Below are 19,469 nucleotides of genomic sequence, written 5' to 3'. Positions count from 1 at the left end.
ACGAGGATGGTTGGAGGGAGCGGGGAGGTGAATGCTAGACATCTACTCACTGTGTGTGTGTGTGTCTGCAACACTGTATTTAATCACACGGCAGCTCTGACTAATGTCTGTGGAATCTGCTGTGTTTCATAGAAGACGTCCAGAAACACGAGAGTGTCCAAATGTGTGTGTGTGTGTGTGTGTGTGTGTGTGAGGGTCAGGAATTAAAGGGTGAAATATATCAAGTTTTTCTTTCATTCATAAATTTTCAGGAAATCTCTGCTGGTAAATATATTCAAGTGTGTTTGACACGAGGGACAAGTTTGTCTTAACTCAAGGAAGTAGACATTTGTCTCAGCTAAAAAAGACAGACATAGTTAGAGCTATTTAAAAATAAACTAAATTAAACCAATTAGCTAAATGATAACTGAAGGTACCGTATTTTCTGGACTATAAGTTACACTTTTTTTCATCCTTTGACTGGGTTTGCGACTTATATATTAGAAAATATGTAATTTCACATGTTTGCCACTAGATGGCACGCTAGCTGGCTGGTGCGACTTAGACTCCAGAGTGACTTGTAGTCCGGAAAACACGGTACGTCCGTAGATTTACTGATAGCTAGTCAAAACATGTAACCAAGTACCAAAGTGTTAGCCAAACGATAACGTTAAAAATATATTTAGCTAACTTGACACCTCCGAGATCCTCACAGCTCACCAGCCGTTCTTCTACGTTTTGTCTCTCCTCCACAGTGGAGATAGTTTATATCAAATGACCTCTCAGTTGGAGTGTGTGGCATGGAACCCTGTCAGTACGCTGGCCTCCAGCATCAAGAGGTAGGACCTCCTCCACTGTTCCCTCCAGCACTCACTCCATGTAGTGGTGTTTCTCCAACAGGGATGACGCCCTCAGGCATCGAACCCTAGACCTTAGACGTCGTCCACCTTCTACTAGGCCTCCTGTCTCTCAGACCGGTGTTTCCCAACCTTTTTTGAGCCACAGCACATCAACAAACAAAAAGTCTCTGTAAAGAAATCTAAAATAATCTTCTAGATTAAATGACCTAAAACCTCAGCCTGTTTAGTTGAAGACAACACTGATTTACTGGCAGGAATTGAAGAAAGACACTCAGAGATCTTCTTCAACAGCTCTGATTATTATTTTCATTTTTCATAGCCATCTGCTGCCCCCTACATGAAGAGGATTTAATTGTTCTGCCTTTCATGTTTTGACAAACAAAAAAAATAAATTCCAGGAAATGAATAAATAATTATTGATCTCTCACGGCTACGGCACAGAGGTTGGGAATCACCGTCTTAGATACCACCACATCGTAGAACACGTCCAACACCGTAGGCCTCAACAGATCCATCCAATCATATTCCAGTTAGCTACTTTAGCTCTTGTCAGACACTTCCCCGTTTTTTTCTTGTTTCGTGCTTCCTCTTAATCGCTCTGGCGCCCCCAAGTGATAGGCCTCCAGCCTCACACGCTGACAACCACTTTCACAGCATATCCCACCGTCATCTGAGAACTTTTCGTCATGTATTAGCCTTGACTTCTTAACTACTCTTTAGCTAGTCAGAGATGCTAACGTAGATTTAAACCCATGAGTTCAGTTTGTGTCTCTCAGAAAACGAACAAAATGTGAAACTTGCTTGTGGAAATGAAAATGTACACATTTATTGGTGTAGGAGTCATACAGTACACACACACATACCTGTTGAGTGGTACAGAGTGGACCTGGTGTCACAGTGACCCTCAGAGGAGCTCACTGGTCCTCGTCTGTAAACACCAACAAATACTGTTCTAGTCTCAGCCAACAGTCATCCGTCACACTGTAGGTATGTGTGTGTGTGTCGGTGTGTGTGTGTGTCGTCCTGGTCTGTGGTGATGTTATTTTTGTTGAAGTCTCTCTGGTACAGAATGGTGTAATGTTCAATCATTGTGTTGAACGTGTCAGTTTGATTTTAAAGGTGTGTGGGGGGGGGTGAGGATGAAGGAGGGGGAGGTCGTCTGATAAGAGCATGACATGTTCTCCTCTCTGTGAGAAGCCAACATGTTGTTTGTTTCTGTCGACGAAGCGGAGCGGAGCGGGGGGGTGTGAGGGAGTAATAAGGATGAGGAGAGTAAGAAAGCAAAGCAACGGAAGGAGGAGGATGAGGAGGAGAAGGATGGGAGTCAGTGGAGATAAAGGGCAAGGAGACGAGAGGCATGGGACGAGGAAGAGGAAGTGGAGGGGAGTCGAGCCTTCAGAGGAAGAACAGATAAGGCAGGAGAGAAGTTTCAGGCTGACGCTTAAACCGCTCCACACCTGACACCGCGTCGGTCCTACACCGTCTGTTCACAGTCGTGTCTTTGTTCACCACGACACACCACCAAACAAAAATATAATAATATTCCAGTTTAAATTGACTGAAAATCTACTCCTGTTTAGATGAAGAAAATGCTGATATACTGACAGGAATTGAAGAAAGATCAGATTTTTTTTAGTTTTTAGTTTTCATAGCCATCTGCTGCCACCTAGCGGAAGAGGATTTAATTGCTCTGTCTGTCACACATTGACGAACAAAGCACATTTATTTGCAATAAATAAATAATAGTTTTCAGACACACTTTCAGGCACATTAGTGGGCCACGACCCAGGGGTTGGGAATCGCTGCACTACATCATGTTCACTGTTGTTGAAATGTTTTTTTTAGATTTTTCACTTTTTAAATCACCTGCATCACCCATGTTTTTTTCACCAAAATATTCAAAAATTGTGGCCCATATTAAAACTCAAACTAATCAATAATGTTGGATTTTAATTAGGTCCAGTTTGACAATATATGTTTTTTTTTAACATTTAACATTTGTATTTAACTGTTTCTCTCTGTATCATTCAGGTTCTTCTCTTCAGCTCAGTCCAACGTTCATTTTCTCACGTCCACTCTTCGTCCTTGACCAAATGAAAAAAACTACTTCACGTAGTCGTTTCCCATCTTACATAAAGAGTTTGAGGATTTTACTGTACATTTTCACTGCACCTGATCCAGGATTTGAACTCCCATCCTCAGTTTTGGACAAACAAACTAAAATATGACACATTTTCAAAGACAGGAACATTATTTTCCTCTGTTATCAGGAGGAGAGATAACAGTTGCAGCTCCAGCAGCTGCGTCTCACACAGAAAGACTTTTGTTTTGTTTTTTGAAGTCATCGTACTCTTCTTCACTCTCTCATCTGTAGGAGTTGGTTTTGATAAAGAGGAGTTTCAGTCCGAACAGAAACGTCCTCGCCTGGGCTAGAAATTTAAAAAAGGGAAGTGATCGATACCTACGGTGAATCAGGGTGAATTCACACAAACCTCACACATCAAAACTGGCCAAGTATTTAGTTAAAAACTTGAAGCTAAAAACTGAAAAAAGGCTACATTTAAAAACTAAGTTAACTTAAATAAAGTAAACCAACAATCAGCTAAAAATGAGCCAAATTATTTTGATCCGTTTGCTGGAAAAAGATTTTTTTTTAAATTCACAGGCCACAAAAAAGTGTATCCAGGGACCACACTTTGGTCCCCGGGCCAGACTTTAAACACACTGGGCCAAAGTTCAAACTCTTAACTTAAATTAAAGAAAAATCTTTTTAATATCGACGTCAGTGTCAGTTCAGCAGCAGAGCTGTAGGTTCTGGAAAAAAGAATGAAAAAAAAAATACCAACATACATCACTAGAGGTCACATGTTTTCAGCCGACTCCGTGCCCTGTGTTTTACATTACAGAGCGTGTGAGGAGGTGAACGTGGGTGAGTAACGATATGTTCCTGACCCCAGTGTGTGTGCACACAGCAGGCGAACTACAACACACACAGCCGTGCTCTATATATCTGCCTCTGCTGGTGACAGGCTGTAAGTGATGTCCCTGCCTCTTATTCTTACATCTTATTATCTGACGTCTGTCTGCTCCACATTCATCATCCACAAAGCCAAACTGTGAATCTCAGCTCGTAACATTTTTTTTTCTTTGAATTTTGAAGGGGAACGTTAAAGTGCTGATTTACGCCCTCTATCAGTGAGAGTGAGTAAATCAGTCAAATGAATCACTCCTCTGTGTTTTCTGTGTTTACAGCCACGCAGCAGGTTACGAAAGCGACCCCAGCACCCCGATGGTGTACAGCTGCAGCACGCAGTACCGCATACACACACACGGAGTCATCAGAGGCATACAGGTACGACTGCACCGCAACTCATGCTGTCAGTGATGAAGCTGCGCTGCAAATGAATCATTCATTAAAATGTCCAGTAATTCAGTCGTCTGTCCACTAGTCACTGCTGTAACACACCGTTGATTCAACAAAAACGTTTTTTGTTTCACCGTGTTTGAAAAAACCAACTAAAGGTCCAGCGTGTGTTTGTTGAGGCTTCGACCTGAGGCGACGTCTCATGTCAGAGCGCAGGGCAGTAAATAACAACTGACATCATCGTTAAATAGACTGTAGACCAGCGAGTCCCAACCCCTGGGCCGTGGCCCACTAGTGTGCCGCGGAAAAGTATCTGATGACACTTAATTTGGGCACAAAACTGTTATTTATTTATTGCAAATATTTTTTCTTTATACGTCAATGCCTGAGAGGCTGAGCAATTAAATCATCTTCCACTAGGTGGCAGCAGATGGTTATTAAAACGAAAAAAAAAAAAAGATAATCAGAGCTGTTGAAGAAGATCTTTCTTCAATACCTGCCAGTATATCAGCGTTGTCGTTAACTAAACAGGGTGGTGTGCCGTGGTGTGTTTTTTTGTCATGTTTGAAACAAATAATTTAAACATTAATAATTAATAACAGTGATCATCAACTGGCGGCCCGTGGGTCCAATCCGTCCCACCAAAACCATGCGCTCCGGCCCACGACAGAATTCCAAATAATAATTTTAGAGAAAGAAATTTATTTCCATTCCATTTTATTTCAGTGTCTGGTCTGTGAGGTTTCTATCCAGAACCTGATTTATAATTAATCCTGATTAACTACCATCCTAACTTTTCATGATTAATCCACAGCAAATATTTCACGCCCCCCTCCCCCCCACTAAATATGTCTCCCCCATATTCTCACCCGTCGTGTCTCTGTGTCGTGGCAGCAGAGTTAGAAACACGAGCTCTTTCTGAATTATCTCCTCTCTTATTTACTGCCCTGCTGAGGTCACGCTGACCTTGGCTCTGCTGCGAACGCTCGACGTACCTCTGCGACCAAACATGTTCAGTGTCACACAGACGGGAATTCTAATGGAAAAACACGCCGATGTTGGGAAAAACACGGCTCCATTTCAAAGAGCGCTGGAGAATCTGATGCAGTAAACAGAGAGGAGGAAGACGTGGTCTGAGCAGAGCAGAGATTTACTACACACACACACACACACACACACACGGCAGGTTACACTGGGTACAGATACAGTTTCCATACAGCATCAGAATGTTAATAAATCATTGGATTTTAATTATTGTCTGTCAGCGACTCTGAGAGAGAGACACTGGGAGACAGAGAGAGAGAGAGAGACTGCAGAGATTCTCCAGACCTGCTCACAGGACTTTTGCACATTTTTCTTATCTTTTTTTGGGGGGGGGCTGCTTCATTTTTCACTCTGCTCCGTCTCTCTCTCTCTCTCTCTCTCTTTGACCCCCCCCCACCCCCCACCTTCAGTCGATGAACCCCATGTAAAAACACACACGACGTCTGGTTCTGTGCACGACCATAAACATGACGTTGGTCTTTTGTCTTTTGGATTTAACGTCTGATGAAGATGTGAGATAACGTTTTTACTCCAGCTCTCAGACCTGGGAACATTTATGTTCTACTGACACACGTTTATGTCCAGAGATTATATTTATATATAAATATATATGTATGTGGTCGAGATCTGGACGCTACGTGACGTCCACAACACAGAAAAAAAGTTGTTTCTCTTTTGTTTTTTTTATAGTGATCACTGAGAAAAATCTCAGCTTTTTTCAGAGATAGGGATTTTTTTTTAATGAAGAAAAAAATGTTTATATGTTCTATATTTTGTCCCTGTGATTTTTTTTTTTTTTTTTGGAGGGTCAAAATTACATTTTACGAAGAAGTGATGATGGATTTTTTTTTCTCCTTGTGTTTTATGAACCTCCAAACACTGAAGAGTCAGATCAGTTTTATTTACTTCTCATTTAATTCTTAAACGATGAAACAGAGAGAACTTGTCAACTGATTTCACTGCTAATTTACTGTTAATTCACACTTAAGTATTTTATTAAATCCACAGAAGACTTTGATTAATTCACACTTAAGTATTTTATTAAACTGATCCACAGAAGACTTTGTTTTCACTGAAACTTATTGTCACCTTAAATTTAACCAGCGTTTTTGGTGTTGTTGTTGTTGTTGGATTTATAATTAAATTAAACCTGATTTTACTGCAGTTTAAAAAGTAATAAACTGGATTTTTTTTAAGTTAATGTTGAAGCAGGAAAACTGAGTGTGTGTGTGTGTGTGTGTGTGTGTGTGTGTGCAGGATGTGAGGAGGGTCCCCGGTATCGCTCCGACCATCGTCCGCTCACAGACCAGTGAGAAGCGGCCCTTCGTGTGTGCCTACCCCGGCTGCAACAAGCGCTACTTCAAACTGTCTCACCTCCAGACGCACGGTCGCAAACACACAGGTGAGACACACCGGAAGTGGAGGACGGCGGACACCGGGAAGTGGAAGTGGACGTGGACCGAATGTGTTTTTCCTGAGAATCTGAGTGGGCAGTAACTGCCGCGCATTCACGTGTAAATAACGTCACATCCGTTGATTTTTAACCTCTGCTCTTTGTCCAGGAGATAAACCGTACCAGTGTGACTTTACGGACTGTGGTCGAAGGTTTTCCCGCTCCGACCAACTGAAAAGGCACCAGAGGAGACACACAGGTTTGACACCTTTGCCTCAGTCTGCATTTCTGTTTATTTATTATCCGTTTTATTTTATTTTATGTTATTTTATTCACTTCCTCCGGTGCCCTCAGTCTTTGTGTTTACGACTTGACGTCCGCTGCCGTTCGCATGTCACCCACACGGTGTCGTCTTTTGACAGACACAGTTCAACAACTGGCAAATCTTTGGAATGGCTTTCGTACCTGCAGGCCTCTGCTCTACTCTATTTTCTTTTTGTGTGTGTGTGTCTGTGTGTGGATGGATGTGTGGCCTTGTGCTGTGTGTGTGTGTGTGTGTGTGTAAACTGTATACGTGTGCAGGAGTAAAACCCTTCCAATGTGAGACGTGTGAGAGAAAGTTCTCTCGGTCTGACCACCTTAAGACACACACCCGGACTCATACAGGTAAAACAAGTGCGTAAACTTTTATTTTTTCATTTCTTCCTCATTCATTTGATATCAAATTGTGTAATTTTTAACATAAATGTATGATTTATTTATATATATTCTATGTGTAGTGTTGGTATTCACACTGAGTATTTTATTTGGTTATTGATTATTAATTTGTAAAAAAAAAAAAAAAGCCTGTGTGGAAACTGGCTGCAGTACCTCTTGTGTACACGGGGAGGCACTGTAGATATGTGTATGTGGAGTTTTAAGCTGCAGAACATGACTTACAAAAAGGAGCGACACAAAACTTGTCTCGTCACACTACTATATATAGTTAGTTATAGTTAGTTAGTTATAGTTAGTTAGTTGGTTAGTTATAATTAGTTAGGTATAGTTGTTAGTTGGTTAGTTATAGTTAGTTAGTTGATTTGTTTTTACTAAGAATAACTCGTAAAGTCCGGATTTTTTGTTTTTTGCTATGTATTTTTTTAATGATGGCGGCGCCACCTCGTGGTCAAACATTGTTTTTCAATGAAACGTCACAGAATTGTCAATGTTTCCTCACAGCAGGAAAAAAAACTAGGTGGCAGTATCTGTATTCCTAATAAAGTACTCAGTGAATATTCTTAGTGTAGTAATACTTCAGTGTTAAAGTAATACACGTAAATATTCTGTACAAATTCAACTTCATCGTTCTGTTCTGATTGGATCAGATCAGTGTACTAAAACTGTTCTTTTGTTTTATTCACTTCTACTTCCCTCCTGTCACCACTGCACCTGCCCTCCCCCCCCTGTTCTCCCCCCCTTGTTCTCCCCCCTCTTGTTCTCCCCCCCCACTCAACCTTCCGTCCCTGTCTCCGTCTCCGTCTTCCTCTCTCAGGTGAGAAACCGTTCTTCTGCCGGTGGCCGAACTGTCAGAAGAAGTTTGCTCGGAGCGATGAGTTGGTGCGACATCACAACATGCACCAGAGGAACATGACCAAGCTGCAGCTGACCATCTGAGCCCCGAGGAGTCAAGGGTCAAGGGTCAAGGGTCGTGGTTTTCACCACGTTCGAAACTCCAACAGAGACGGTCAGACTTTGACGCGTTAAACACCTGAACTCCACACGGGACTCATCAAGAATTCATGGAAAAAGATCGAACCCTACACTGTATATAAGAGCTGTGCGTACGTACGGCCTGCTGTCAGTGAGCATCAACTGGCGGTTCGTGGCCCTGAACCCGGCCCGTGACTGAACATCAAATAATTCTGTTTGTTTTGAGTGTCCTGTCCACGAGGCGAGGCGTCAAATATATGTGGTGACCACTGCTATAGGTCATTGGTCCGTTGCCATGACAACCTTTCAGGCCAAACGCTATCACAGCTAACACGTGCATCCTGAGACCAGTTTTAAAGCCACAGAAGGTTGACAACTGTTGACAACGCAACGCAAAACACCACTGATGAAAATGTAGTCGTTGAACTTGTTACGTTAATATTTTTAGTTCTTGTTCTTTCCAGATTAGACTTTCCTTCTTGAATATTCCAGTGCAGCATATAGTCTGGAAAAGACCTGTCCGTAATCTGGACCACTTCTTAGGCAGCAGTGTCTGTCCCAAAGCAGGGCCTGTAGGGGGCAGTCTTGCTTTACAAAGGCTTGATGGATGTAACCTTTGATCTTTAGATTCATTTAAAATAAGTCACTGTTTTAATTAGCGCCACATTAGCTAACAACATGCTATCGACTGTTGCCATGAACTGGTGTGTTGTTGTTTTCTGCTGGTGTTGATGTGACGTCGGCAGGTGTAAATATGTGTAAATGTTCCTTTATTCTTTTTATATATTCTGTAAAATCATGCACAGCACTTCTGGTCTAGACGAACACTGGTGTCGTAACTATGACGTACGATGTACGATGTCTCACTGTTGTCCTCCATCGCCACATGTACAAAAAGGGAGGGATGTCCGATAATATCGGCCGACCGTGTTGTCGGCACGATATTAGCATAATTATGTAATGTCTGTAAGAATCGTTATCGGTTTTTCCTTCGATAATGAAAACCCAATAACTCAATGCCAAATGATGTGTGCCCTAAAAATAGTTTTGGGGATAAACGGATGTATATCAAAGTTCAAATCACTAGGTGGCAGCATTGCAGCTCATTTAATTAATCGCATAATCATTCAATGGTTTGTACAGATAAATAAATATTATCAGGCCTATATCGGTATCAGTTGATATCGCAATCGGAAATGTATTGTTTGGACAATATTGGTATATTGGATATCGGCAAAAAGTTAATATCGGACATCCCTACGAACAGGTAACGAACCCACAGGCTGTGGCCCACAGTAACAGTGAGTTACACAAGCTCTACTGTAACTGTAACCAAACCCACGTCACACATGTTGAGCCACGTGACCTATTTCTTTTACACACAAATGCATTGTGAGTCTTATGCAGCCCACATCTGGTATCCAGCCTATGGGCCGGACCGCAGCCCAATTTCAACCAAAAAATAGTCTTTTTCTCCTCCCAACAGAAGGTCGAAGGAGAGTTAGTACTGGTTAAAGTTTGTTGCCCACATCATGGCCCACATCATGGCCCACATCATGGCCCACGTGTCTCCCACATCGACCACTGAAGTGATTAATTTTTCTGTATAATCGAATCAAAAATGTTTTCATTTTCTTTTCTTTTTCTGTTGTATCTGTGAAAAGGTGGTCGTTTCTGCTTAGTTTTAGTTCTGCTTTGATGTGGCCCACATTTTGGAAACCCGTATACCAGATATGGGCCACGAGAGGCCTGGCCGTGGGCCGCCCGACTGAGCGTTTTCTGCTCGGTGTCAAACCTCAGCATGTTGTCAGCTGCTGTAAATATCTCTGACGTTAGATGATGCTGGGTTGACTTATTTATTAGCTGTTGATGGACAGATGTGCTGCGAGAGAGAGAGAGAGAGGTTGTCTCTCAGTGCCGCTTTACCTTTCTCTGCACTGTAGTTTTTGCAGTGCAATGATAAAAGATAACATTTATTTAGAAAGATTATCTCAAAGGTAGAGTATGCAGAAATGGAGTGAAAAAACAACAACAAACGAACCCAAAGAGTCATTCGTTGTCCACTGGATGGCGCTACTGTATAATGGTGTTTAATATGGAATTTCTCCTGCGCTTTAGTTTTGTTCTTTGACATGGGTGGATAGAATGCTTTTATATTAAAATGCTTATTAATGGAAAACAGACCCTCTAGGTGGCAGTGTTGTAACATAATTCTTACATGTGAATAGAATACTGTCAATTAGTTTCTTTTTACTTCAAAACAATCTTGCCCTGAGCTCATGAACTATGGTATTTAAATCTGTGTTTATAGCGCCCCCCACGCCCCCAAAGGACGGGAAATAAATCTTCATTCTTGTTGTTTACTAACACAGACCAGTAGTTTCTACAGACTCTACCTTCAGGTTGCGGTCGTATCGTCCTCTCTCTGTGTTTCATCAGCAGTGAACGGTTGGTTTTAAAACACTGATTGTTTTTTGTTGTTATGAAGATCAGATTTTTTTTTTTCCGCTCCAGGAGGTAAATCCTGCCGGGCCTTCTTGTCTCCGTGCTGTGTAAATATTGCCGGTCTTTGGCAGCCTCTAACACACGTCTGCTGGGTCACACTGGCTCTGTGGCCGAGACACCACGGTCGGGATGTAAATAATAAGTCTGTGCCCTGGAAACTGAACTGAACTGTACTGAACTGAACTGAACTGATCTGAACTGAACTGAACTGATCTGAACTGAACTGATCTGATCTGAAGTGTTTCCATGCAGAGAAAAGCTTGTAATTTAAATTTCTTTGGACGGACCGGGGTTTGTTTATACTGACTTTCTTCTTCTTCTTCTTCTTCTTCTTCATGTCTTTGATGTGCTGATGTGTTAATATTCAAGTCATAAAACAACAAAGGTCATTTGAAGAGTTTGTTCTCAAACATGAGGTCATTGAAAAAAAAAGAGTTTTGTTTTGTTGTTTTTTTCTCTGTAAATGTCACGTGACAGTTTTGATAAACACTGTGTCTCAGTGGTCTTTATTTTATTTACTGTTTTATTATTCGCGGGTGAAGGAGTTGGGGGGCGGTTGTCTCATTCACAGCTCTTTGTCCTAAGCCCCTCCCACCAGGTGACTGTAACAGATTCAAATGTTTTTCAAATTTGGGTTAAAAAACAAATCAAATAGAACTTTTGTCAAACCCTGTTGTAAAACGTGACTTTTTCCACTGGTTTCCTTTCAGTTGAGACGCTGACTCTGAATTGAAGATTTATTTTTCAGGGTTTTAAAAACCTGACGTCTCGACTGTTCAGAAAGAGATGATGAAACTCGACTGTTGTTGCAGATGCCAGTGAATAAACTCCGACACCGTTTGAAGTCTCAACATCTGTCCTAGAACTTTTTGAGAACGTAAACACACTCGGGGCGATCCGCTCCTCCTGCGAAATATCAGGACAAACAGACGCTCGCAGTCGAAGAAAAATAACTTAGTGATTTACAAACAACGGAAATGAAAGCTGTCCTGGTCGACGCTGATCATTAAAGAACATTTTCACTGGGATCAAACCTGGAACCTTCTGCTGGAGGACGGCGACAGCCCTAACACTGCACCACCGCCCTGCGTTAGGTCCACGTACGTCGTAGCTCTAACTCTAGATTACAGTCCTAAAATTGATGTGAAAATCACGGCGGGAGAGTATATGAAGTACTGCGTCTGTACTTGACTTGACCTTGACGGAGTTTTCGTTCCATAATTCAGACGAGGAGTTTCTGTTCCTCACCACAGAACATCCTGCTCTGTTGGTGACCCAAACCTGCCCTTTCTCAACTTCACAAATGCACTGTAGAGTTTCTGAGATGATCACCCCCCGTCGTATAGCAGTTACCATTAGGGTTTTTTTCTTCCTCTTTATCTCCCTCCAGATTCCTGGTTACATTCCTTGGCTCGTGTTAAGAAAGAAGCCGTTGGTTCAGATAAGGAAATTCATAAACTTGAACTTGTTTAGTTTCACTGTGGTTCAACCTGAGCGTCTGAAGGATTCAGTTTTACTGTCTGTTGACCAAACAGAACAGACACAGACAAACAGAGGCAGAGATGGAAACACACACTGTCGTGTTTCTTTTGTGAATTTTTTTTATCGTAAGTTTAGCCAAAGTGTTAGTGTAAATCAGACAATGTGTCCAATTCCCTGGTGGAAATCCCCTGAAACTCCCCAGGGCTCTGGTGCTGTATCTCAGCTGCCTGACAAGGCCTTTATCTCTCATCTGTGTGTGTGTGTGTGTGAGAGAGAGAGAGAGAAGCTGCTCAGTGTAACTGCAGTTTTCCTCCACTTCCAGTAGTCACATTAACCGCTGGATCTAAACACTCATTTTCCAGCCGATAGAGTGAAGATGAATTAGGAAAAAACCCTAAAAACCAGCGGAGAATTGGTCCGACGTCCACTCTCGTCTCCACCTTGTCTCCATGATGGATACGACGCTCCTCTACTAAAGAGACAGTTTGCTGATGAGACACATTTCCTCCCTATCAGAACTGATAAAATATATATTTCATTACAAACTTGGCTCTTTGCTGACAACACATTTAGGTTGGAAGCAGAATGTTTTCTTTGACCTCATCAAAAAGACAAACGACTGAATGTCTTCAGATGTGAAAATGACATGAAAAATAAATTCTTTTTATTCAGTTTATCATGTTGGTTTTCATAGGTGAGTCTGAAGCATCGGTGGTAAATAAGAAATGGACTGAGCTGCTTCAACACAGGTAATATTTTATAACCAAAGTGTTGTAAACAAAATACACAGACCAACAGAAAAATATTAATTAATTAATCAAATTCCAATGAAAAATAAATACATCCATGTATGAGGAAACAATGTTTTGTTTGAAGTAGATATGATTTGTTCAACGGATGAAATACTACTCCCTAATTGCGCCCTCTTGTGACCAAGACCGCATATATTCACTGCTCATTTTGAACGTGTTCGTTTCCCTCTACTACAGATGTATTTTTAAAAATATATTGTAAAAAAACGAAACACAAATGTTAATAATATTATAATAATATTCTTATAAAACATATCTATTGATGTATGTTACATTTATTATTGAAATTCCTCTACATAACAGGAAAATGTACACGTTTTACTACATAACTGATCATTAAATGTTCTAGTGTTATTGGGTGATTGCTGCCATCTAGCGGTCTTAAAGAGAGTTGCACGGCTGAGTACAGACGCCACATTGGATCCTGCTCCCGTTCTCTTCTGGTTTTTCATGTTATTTTCAGACTCGTGGCTTTTCGTTGTCGCTTCACGACAGTAGGAAACATGGCTTCGATAAAGGAACGCGCCGCGGCCTTGAACCTGGCAGAGAAGCTGCGTGTGAGGCCGCAGGGTGAGTCCGCTCAACACAAGGTGTTTGTCACGACAACTGGTCACGTGTGTTCACTGAAGAATCCAAGGAGTCTTCGAGAAAAGACCATGGAAATCAAAAGTCGGTAAAAACACATTTGTAAAAATGTTAGTTAAAAAAAGTTAATTTTTTGGAACGATCTTGAGCTAACGCTGTCTGGATGCTACAGCAGAAAATACCTTTGAAATACTATTAAATTAAAATGTACAGGCTTAAATCTGTCGTTAAATGTTGGATAAATATCCATTTCAAATTTAAGTTTAATAATATATTTATATAATCTTTACACTAACTTCCGATTACGACGGACTAAAGTAGCCGGAGCCACTGCTGCCGACATCAGCTCAAAAACAAAAAAAGATCTGAAAATGTCCACAAAAAAGAGCGTTTTTTAATTTAGTTTGATACATTTCTTTTATTTTAAAAATGTTTTCGTTTAAAAAATTTACAAGAACTTTTTTCAGATTTTATTTTTAAACTAAAATTACATTTTACAGGCCTGTTGTGTCGTGTGGGCTGGAGGTTTGAAACCTCAGACCAAAGACAGGCCTTTATACTGCAACACTTTTAAATATGTAACATAGAAATAAAACATTTGCTCAAATGTGAAAAATAAGGCTTGTGAAGGCCTGACTGGACCATTTCCTGTTAGATTTGACTGAAAGTTGAGTATTATTTTTCTTTCTTCCCTGGTGGGTGTCCCTCAGGTCTTTGTGTCCCAGGTAAACCTCAGTCCTCCTCACTGTGGAGTGGACTCATCTCACACCTCAGGTCGTCTGTGACGGTGAAGCGACGCTGGCTTCACCTCAAATCCCACAGTGACTGTTTTCTGGGCTGTGAAGCTGTGGATGTGGTGACTGAACACATGAGCGGCGTCAAGGGCTTCCAAGGTGACTGTTGGTTTTATCAAATACACAGTATTTTGAGGTTTTTTTTAAATATATTTTGGTAATAGCATAACATTTTTTTAAAGATGTTAATTAAAATTACATTTGTGAATTTATGTTAATTAAAATAATTAAAGTTAATTAAGATGTTTGTTAGGCAGATTTTTTTTGTCTAATGTAAAATATATTTATATATATTTGTTCCAAGATTATTTCCAGAGCAATGTAGTATTTTCTTTTACATTTAAAACATTCCATCATCATACATTCATACATTGGTGTTTTTTTGTTTGTTTTTTTTTTTCAAATATTGTTCTGATTATTTCGACAAAGACGCTGACGTGTCTCGAGACAAAGTGGTGTGTGTGTGCCAGGCTCTGCTGGACTGTAAAGTGTTTGAGGCGGTGGGCACCAAAGTGTTCGGTAAAGACAGGAAGCAGGAAGTGTTTCAGGACAGCAAGAGCGCCCTCTACAGGTCAGATATCTGCAAAGAGATTTATTGTACCTTAAGACCAAAATCCTGACTTTCCTTCATTTTAAATTTTTTTTTTTTCCATGTCTCCAAACACAGGTTTGTTACCAGCAAGAGCGCCCTCTACAGGTCAGATATCTGCAAAGAGTTTTATTGTACCTTAAGACAAAAATCCTGACTTTCCTTCATTTTAAATTTTTTTTCCCATGTCTCTAAACACAGGTTTGTTACGGTGCGAGTCCCTTCAGTGGACGAGTTGGAGAGAGGTTTCCTCGCTGATGGGATTCAAAGACTCTTCTGCAGAGATCAGTCTGAGAGGCAGGAACAGTGTCCAACATGACTGAAGTGATCGGCTGCACCACACTGAACCGACTCTCAACCATCTGTGTTTTATGTCTGTAGACAAGATGAACGGACGTGTCCCACAGAGACACACGTGTCCATATCAACCCCTGTCAAAGTCATCCAGATGTCCACTAATGTCCCTGTCAGCCTGTCAGTGGAGGCTGTGGACAGTCAGTGGATGAGTGTGAGTCCCAGCAGGATCCAGAGCCACTCGGCCGTACCACAGTCAGGTAAGTCACTGTCGACCAGTTAAAAAACACCTACTCTGCTGTGAGAAAATGTCCATTTTCACCTTCTGTTAACGCAGAACTGTTTGGTCGTCTGTCACTGCCATGTTTATCACTATGATGTCATTTAAAATAAACCTGAACAAATATTTAAAAAAAAAACCAGATCAATAAAATTAGACATGTGAACCCCCCCTACAGTGGTGGACGAGGTGTGGCATGAACAGACTCTGCTCAGGCTGCTAAACCTGGTTGAGGTCCCCCTTCTGGAAGGGCTGCTTCACTGCAGCCAGGTCCAGTCGTCACCACGTCACCGGCCGCCTCACAATAATCCAGACCTGATCTACAGCAGCAATCACCTGGACAGACAGATCCTCAAGGCCTTCAGAGACACTCAGTATGTCTGAGCTGTGAAACGTGTAATCATTTAGAGTGAAAATCTGTGATTTCATTCATTCAGTTTTCTTTGATCGTGCTGAGATATCGTTGGTTTCTTCATTCAGTTTTCTTTGATCGTGCTGATCGTCCCGTCAGGGAGGACCAGTGGCTGCGTGCAGCTCTGGACTGTCTGGACTTCCTGTCTGATCAGCCCGTGGTGGAGCTGAGCAGGGAGCTGCCTCGATGTTTCCCTCAGGACCCTGAGAGCTGTGAGCAGGCTGCTGGTGGAGGTGGAGGTGCAGAGGACGGAGGAAAGACGTCGAACCACGGTCAGTTATCGGTCAGATCCACAGACGGCTCTAGTCATTCTGGGGTTTGTCATTACTTGTCGTCCGCACCAGGTGGCGCCAGTGAGGAGCCTGGTCTCTCAGTGAGTGGCCTGGACCAATGGAAGCTGCTGCTGTACAGAACCGTGAGCAGACACTACGGCCACACGGACAGGTCTCCACTGATGCCTCAGAACATGAGTGACGTCTACACGGCCATCACCGAGCTGCTGGGTGAGAACCAGAGGTTGAACACACGCTGTGGACGTTCAGGTGTCAGTGCCTGGATCAGTTGAAGCTAAACTGCAGAGTAACTTAAAATTTGACATATGCTCTGAATGTACTGACCGTGTGTCAACTGCAGAGTAACTTTAAATTTGACATACGCTCTGAATGTACTGACCCTGCGTCAGTATCCAGTACCACTGTACTCCACCTCATCACTCGCTGTACTCCCCCGTCTCACTTTCTTCTTCAGTTAATGCCAAGTTTGACAAGGCTCTGGAGGCACTGCAGCTGTGCTTGAAGTTGCTGCCCCCTGGCTGCAGAGACGAGCTACGCAGACTGCTAACCTTCATGAGCCTGGCGGCAGATCCTCAAGGGATTAAACTGGATAAGGAGGTAAGAACTGGCAACTACATCATCGTTTGTTTATTAAAGATTCAGTGAAACGTCCGACCGAGTGCTGTCGTCCGTCCAGATGGAGAACAGGTTAGCAGTGAAGAGGGCGTTCTCCAGAGCTGTGGTCCACAGCAGAGTCCTGCCAAAAGACAAAGAAGACCTACTGGTGGTCTTCATGCTCAGCAACATTAAGGAAATCTTTAAGGTAAAGAAAGTCAGTGTCAGAACGTGTTTCCCAATAGAATTTAACTGAATCAAATTTGAAATACGACGCATAAGAAAACATTTACACGTCTTGCGACAAACCTTATCTCATGTCACAAAAAATGACATCTCCCTCCCTCAATATTGCACAAATGGAGTTGTGAAATATTGTGCAGTAAAAGTAAATAAATCTCACACCAACATAGTGTTACCTTCAGCTGAGCTGAGCCTCAGTGTAAGGAAGAAAACTGGGGAATTGAACAGAAGTGTCATTTTTAATCTGCATTGTGTTGTCAAAACTAGGATTTATGTCTTTGTTCTTCCAGATTCCTGGGGCTCTGCACAAAGGAGTGAGTGACAAGTTGGCTGGTCTCGTCCAGGAGACTCAGCCTGATGTCACTGGTAAACAGTGATTATGTCAGTTAACGTAAATCTGGTCCGTTGTCCCGTTCACTCTTCCTTTTCTTTCTTCATTCCCTTCAGGCCCTGTAACATGTCAGCAGGTTTCCAGCAGAACGTACACTGATTCGACCAAGGAGAACACCAGGCAGGAACTGTGGGCCTTACTGAACAGCATACACCTGAACACAAAGGTCTCGGCCAAGGAGAGAAAACGCCGACTCGGACAGTTCTCCCAGGCTCACCCTGAGATATTCAACCAATACTTTGGTGATTCTGCTCTCAGTGTGCTGTAGGGTTTGAGTCCATGCGACTGGCAGCGTCACCACACAACGGCTGAAGAAGACGGAAACTGTTAGGTTTATGTGGGGAGCGCAGTGTGTTATTATTGATTGTTGTATTTGTTGCTGTGAAAGAATATGAATAAATCTTTGGAGTAATATTGACAATAAAGCACAATTCTATAGCTTTGGCATAAAAGTCGTTTATTTTATACCAAACTGTAAAATGTTGTCGTCCTATCAACACTCAACAGTTAAACCTTTGTTTTTATAATTCATAAATGTTGTAAAATCTTAACCTTTTTGTAAATCACTGTTTAATATAATTCAGGTTTTTTTCATCTTCATAATTCACTACAAAACTAAAGCAGTCGGACATTTTAGAGCTTAAAAAACAATCGATATCACGGATGTGTCAACGTTCTATTTACAATGTACATATATGGTCATCCAACATGGCGGCCAATGTGGGGAGCCGTGCCTGATTGAAATTAGATTTTTTTTAAATTAATCCGATACACATTTATTAAATGTATGTTTTAAATTTCTACTTATGGAAACTAAATTTAAAATTATTTGTTGAAAACCAATAATACGTCAGTGGCTCTCTGTTGTTGTCCGAGAGGGTTCGCTTCATACGTCACGCTGGCCCCACCCAAACGCGGAAGCCCTTTTTTATGACATCATCACAAGCGGCAGCGGTTCGTGTGGAGTAAAGCTGCGACAGGGGAAAGAATGATGGCTTTCTTTTCTTTCCGGTTAAGATATTGAAGCGTCGCTGCGGGAATATTCAGTCAAATTAAACTCATCACGAGCGGTGATGACACAGCAGCCATTGTTGTTATTGTTATTTTCAGTCGTGCTAACCCAGACTGAAGCTAACGTCGGATAAGTTGTGCTGAGTAACCCCCATCACTCCCCCCGGAGCAGCAGCAGCGGCCGATTCTCGGGTGAGTATCGTTACCGCAGCTGATGCTATGAAAGCAGTAACGGAGAACCACGATGTACCGCTTTGTTTATACCCCTCCACCTCCTGCGTCTGTCAGCATCACTAAACCCCTCCTGGCAAAGTAGTCTAGATGACGTCATCATCCGTAAATCATAAACAAATCCAATCAAACCCGCATCTGCTGATCGTGCGTTGATTTCACATTTATTTTTTTGGTAATGTTGACTAACAATCTGCCAGAATGGAAAAACCCAGTGGATGTGAAAGAAGAGACTGTATCAGTGTTCAAGATGGATGATGAGCTGAGCTGTAATCATTTTAAAGATCTGAGGCGGAGCCTAAGTCCAGGGAAGAATATCAGAAATGTTAATTTGAGATTTAAATTAGAATTATAGAGAACCTTAAAAGCTGCTGTGATGTGTCTGTGGATCTAGAGAGAACATGTGATGAGTTCAAGGAAGTTAGGAGTGGCAGAAAAGTACTGGTTTGTTATGTTATTAAATATCTATGTGTGTACGTTGAAGAAAAACAAACAATAATAATTTCTGCTAAAATTGATATAATTTTACTTCGCTCATTAGCATTTTTCTTTACAACAAATACTGGTTTCCTCAGGTTTCTTCAAGATGTCAGGTGGAGATCGCCATGAGGGTGGAGAAGATGA

The 19,469-nt window shown here is 41.8% G+C and overlaps 2 protein-coding genes across 10 annotated transcripts in view; both read left to right on the top strand.

Annotated features, from left to right (window-relative positions):
• Nucleotides 1–9,356, top strand: part of LOC103379534 (trichohyalin) — a 50,061-nt gene extending 40,705 nt beyond the window's left edge. For 2 of the 7 annotated variants that reach the window (XM_008311113.3, XM_025056364.1), the window contains exons 24-29: nt 735–818; nt 4,092–4,191; nt 6,505–6,649; nt 6,810–6,899; nt 7,223–7,306; nt 8,172–9,356. In XM_008311113.3, the coding sequence (XP_008309335.1) occupies nt 735–818; nt 4,092–4,191; nt 6,505–6,649; nt 6,810–6,899; nt 7,223–7,306; nt 8,172–8,293 (625 nt within the window). In that variant the 3' untranslated portion in view covers nt 8,294–9,356. Of the gene's footprint in view, nt 1–734; nt 819–4,091; nt 4,192–6,504; nt 6,650–6,809; nt 6,900–7,222; nt 7,316–8,171 lie in introns of all 7 variants that reach the window. The other 5 variants (XM_025056363.1, XM_025056362.1, XM_008311110.3 and 2 more) reach the window with 3 other exon arrangements.
• Nucleotides 9,357–13,477: 4,121 nt separating this feature from the next.
• On the top strand, nt 13,478–18,046 carry LOC103379533 (DEP domain-containing protein 7-like). Of its 3 annotated transcripts, none has more exons than XM_008311108.3 (12): nt 13,478–13,797; nt 14,424–14,606; nt 14,937–15,078; nt 15,298–15,393; nt 15,478–15,650; nt 15,849–16,044; nt 16,182–16,354; nt 16,427–16,585; nt 16,830–16,972; nt 17,052–17,177; nt 17,503–17,578; nt 17,660–18,046. In XM_008311108.3, exons 1-12 carry the CDS (start codon nt 13,632–13,634, stop codon nt 17,869–17,871), a joined length of 1,845 nt encoding a protein of 614 aa, XP_008309330.2. In that variant the 5' UTR covers nt 13,478–13,631; the 3' UTR covers nt 17,872–18,046. The 3 variants fall into 3 exon arrangements, with proteins under 3 accessions (XP_008309330.2, XP_008309329.1, XP_024912274.1); XM_008311107.3 differs by having other exon boundaries at nt 13,478–13,698; nt 17,660–18,043; XM_025056506.1 differs by having other exon boundaries at nt 17,503–17,526; nt 17,660–17,797.
• Nucleotides 18,047–19,469: the final 1,423 nt, after the last annotated feature.

Source organism: Cynoglossus semilaevis, chromosome 6 (genome assembly GCF_000523025.1).
Source record: "Cynoglossus semilaevis isolate Cse_v1.0 chromosome 6, Cse_v1.0, whole genome shotgun sequence".
Lineage (NCBI taxonomy): Eukaryota > Metazoa > Chordata > Actinopteri > Pleuronectiformes > Cynoglossidae > Cynoglossus > Cynoglossus semilaevis.
This window is presented reverse-complemented; position numbering and strand designations above follow the sequence as displayed.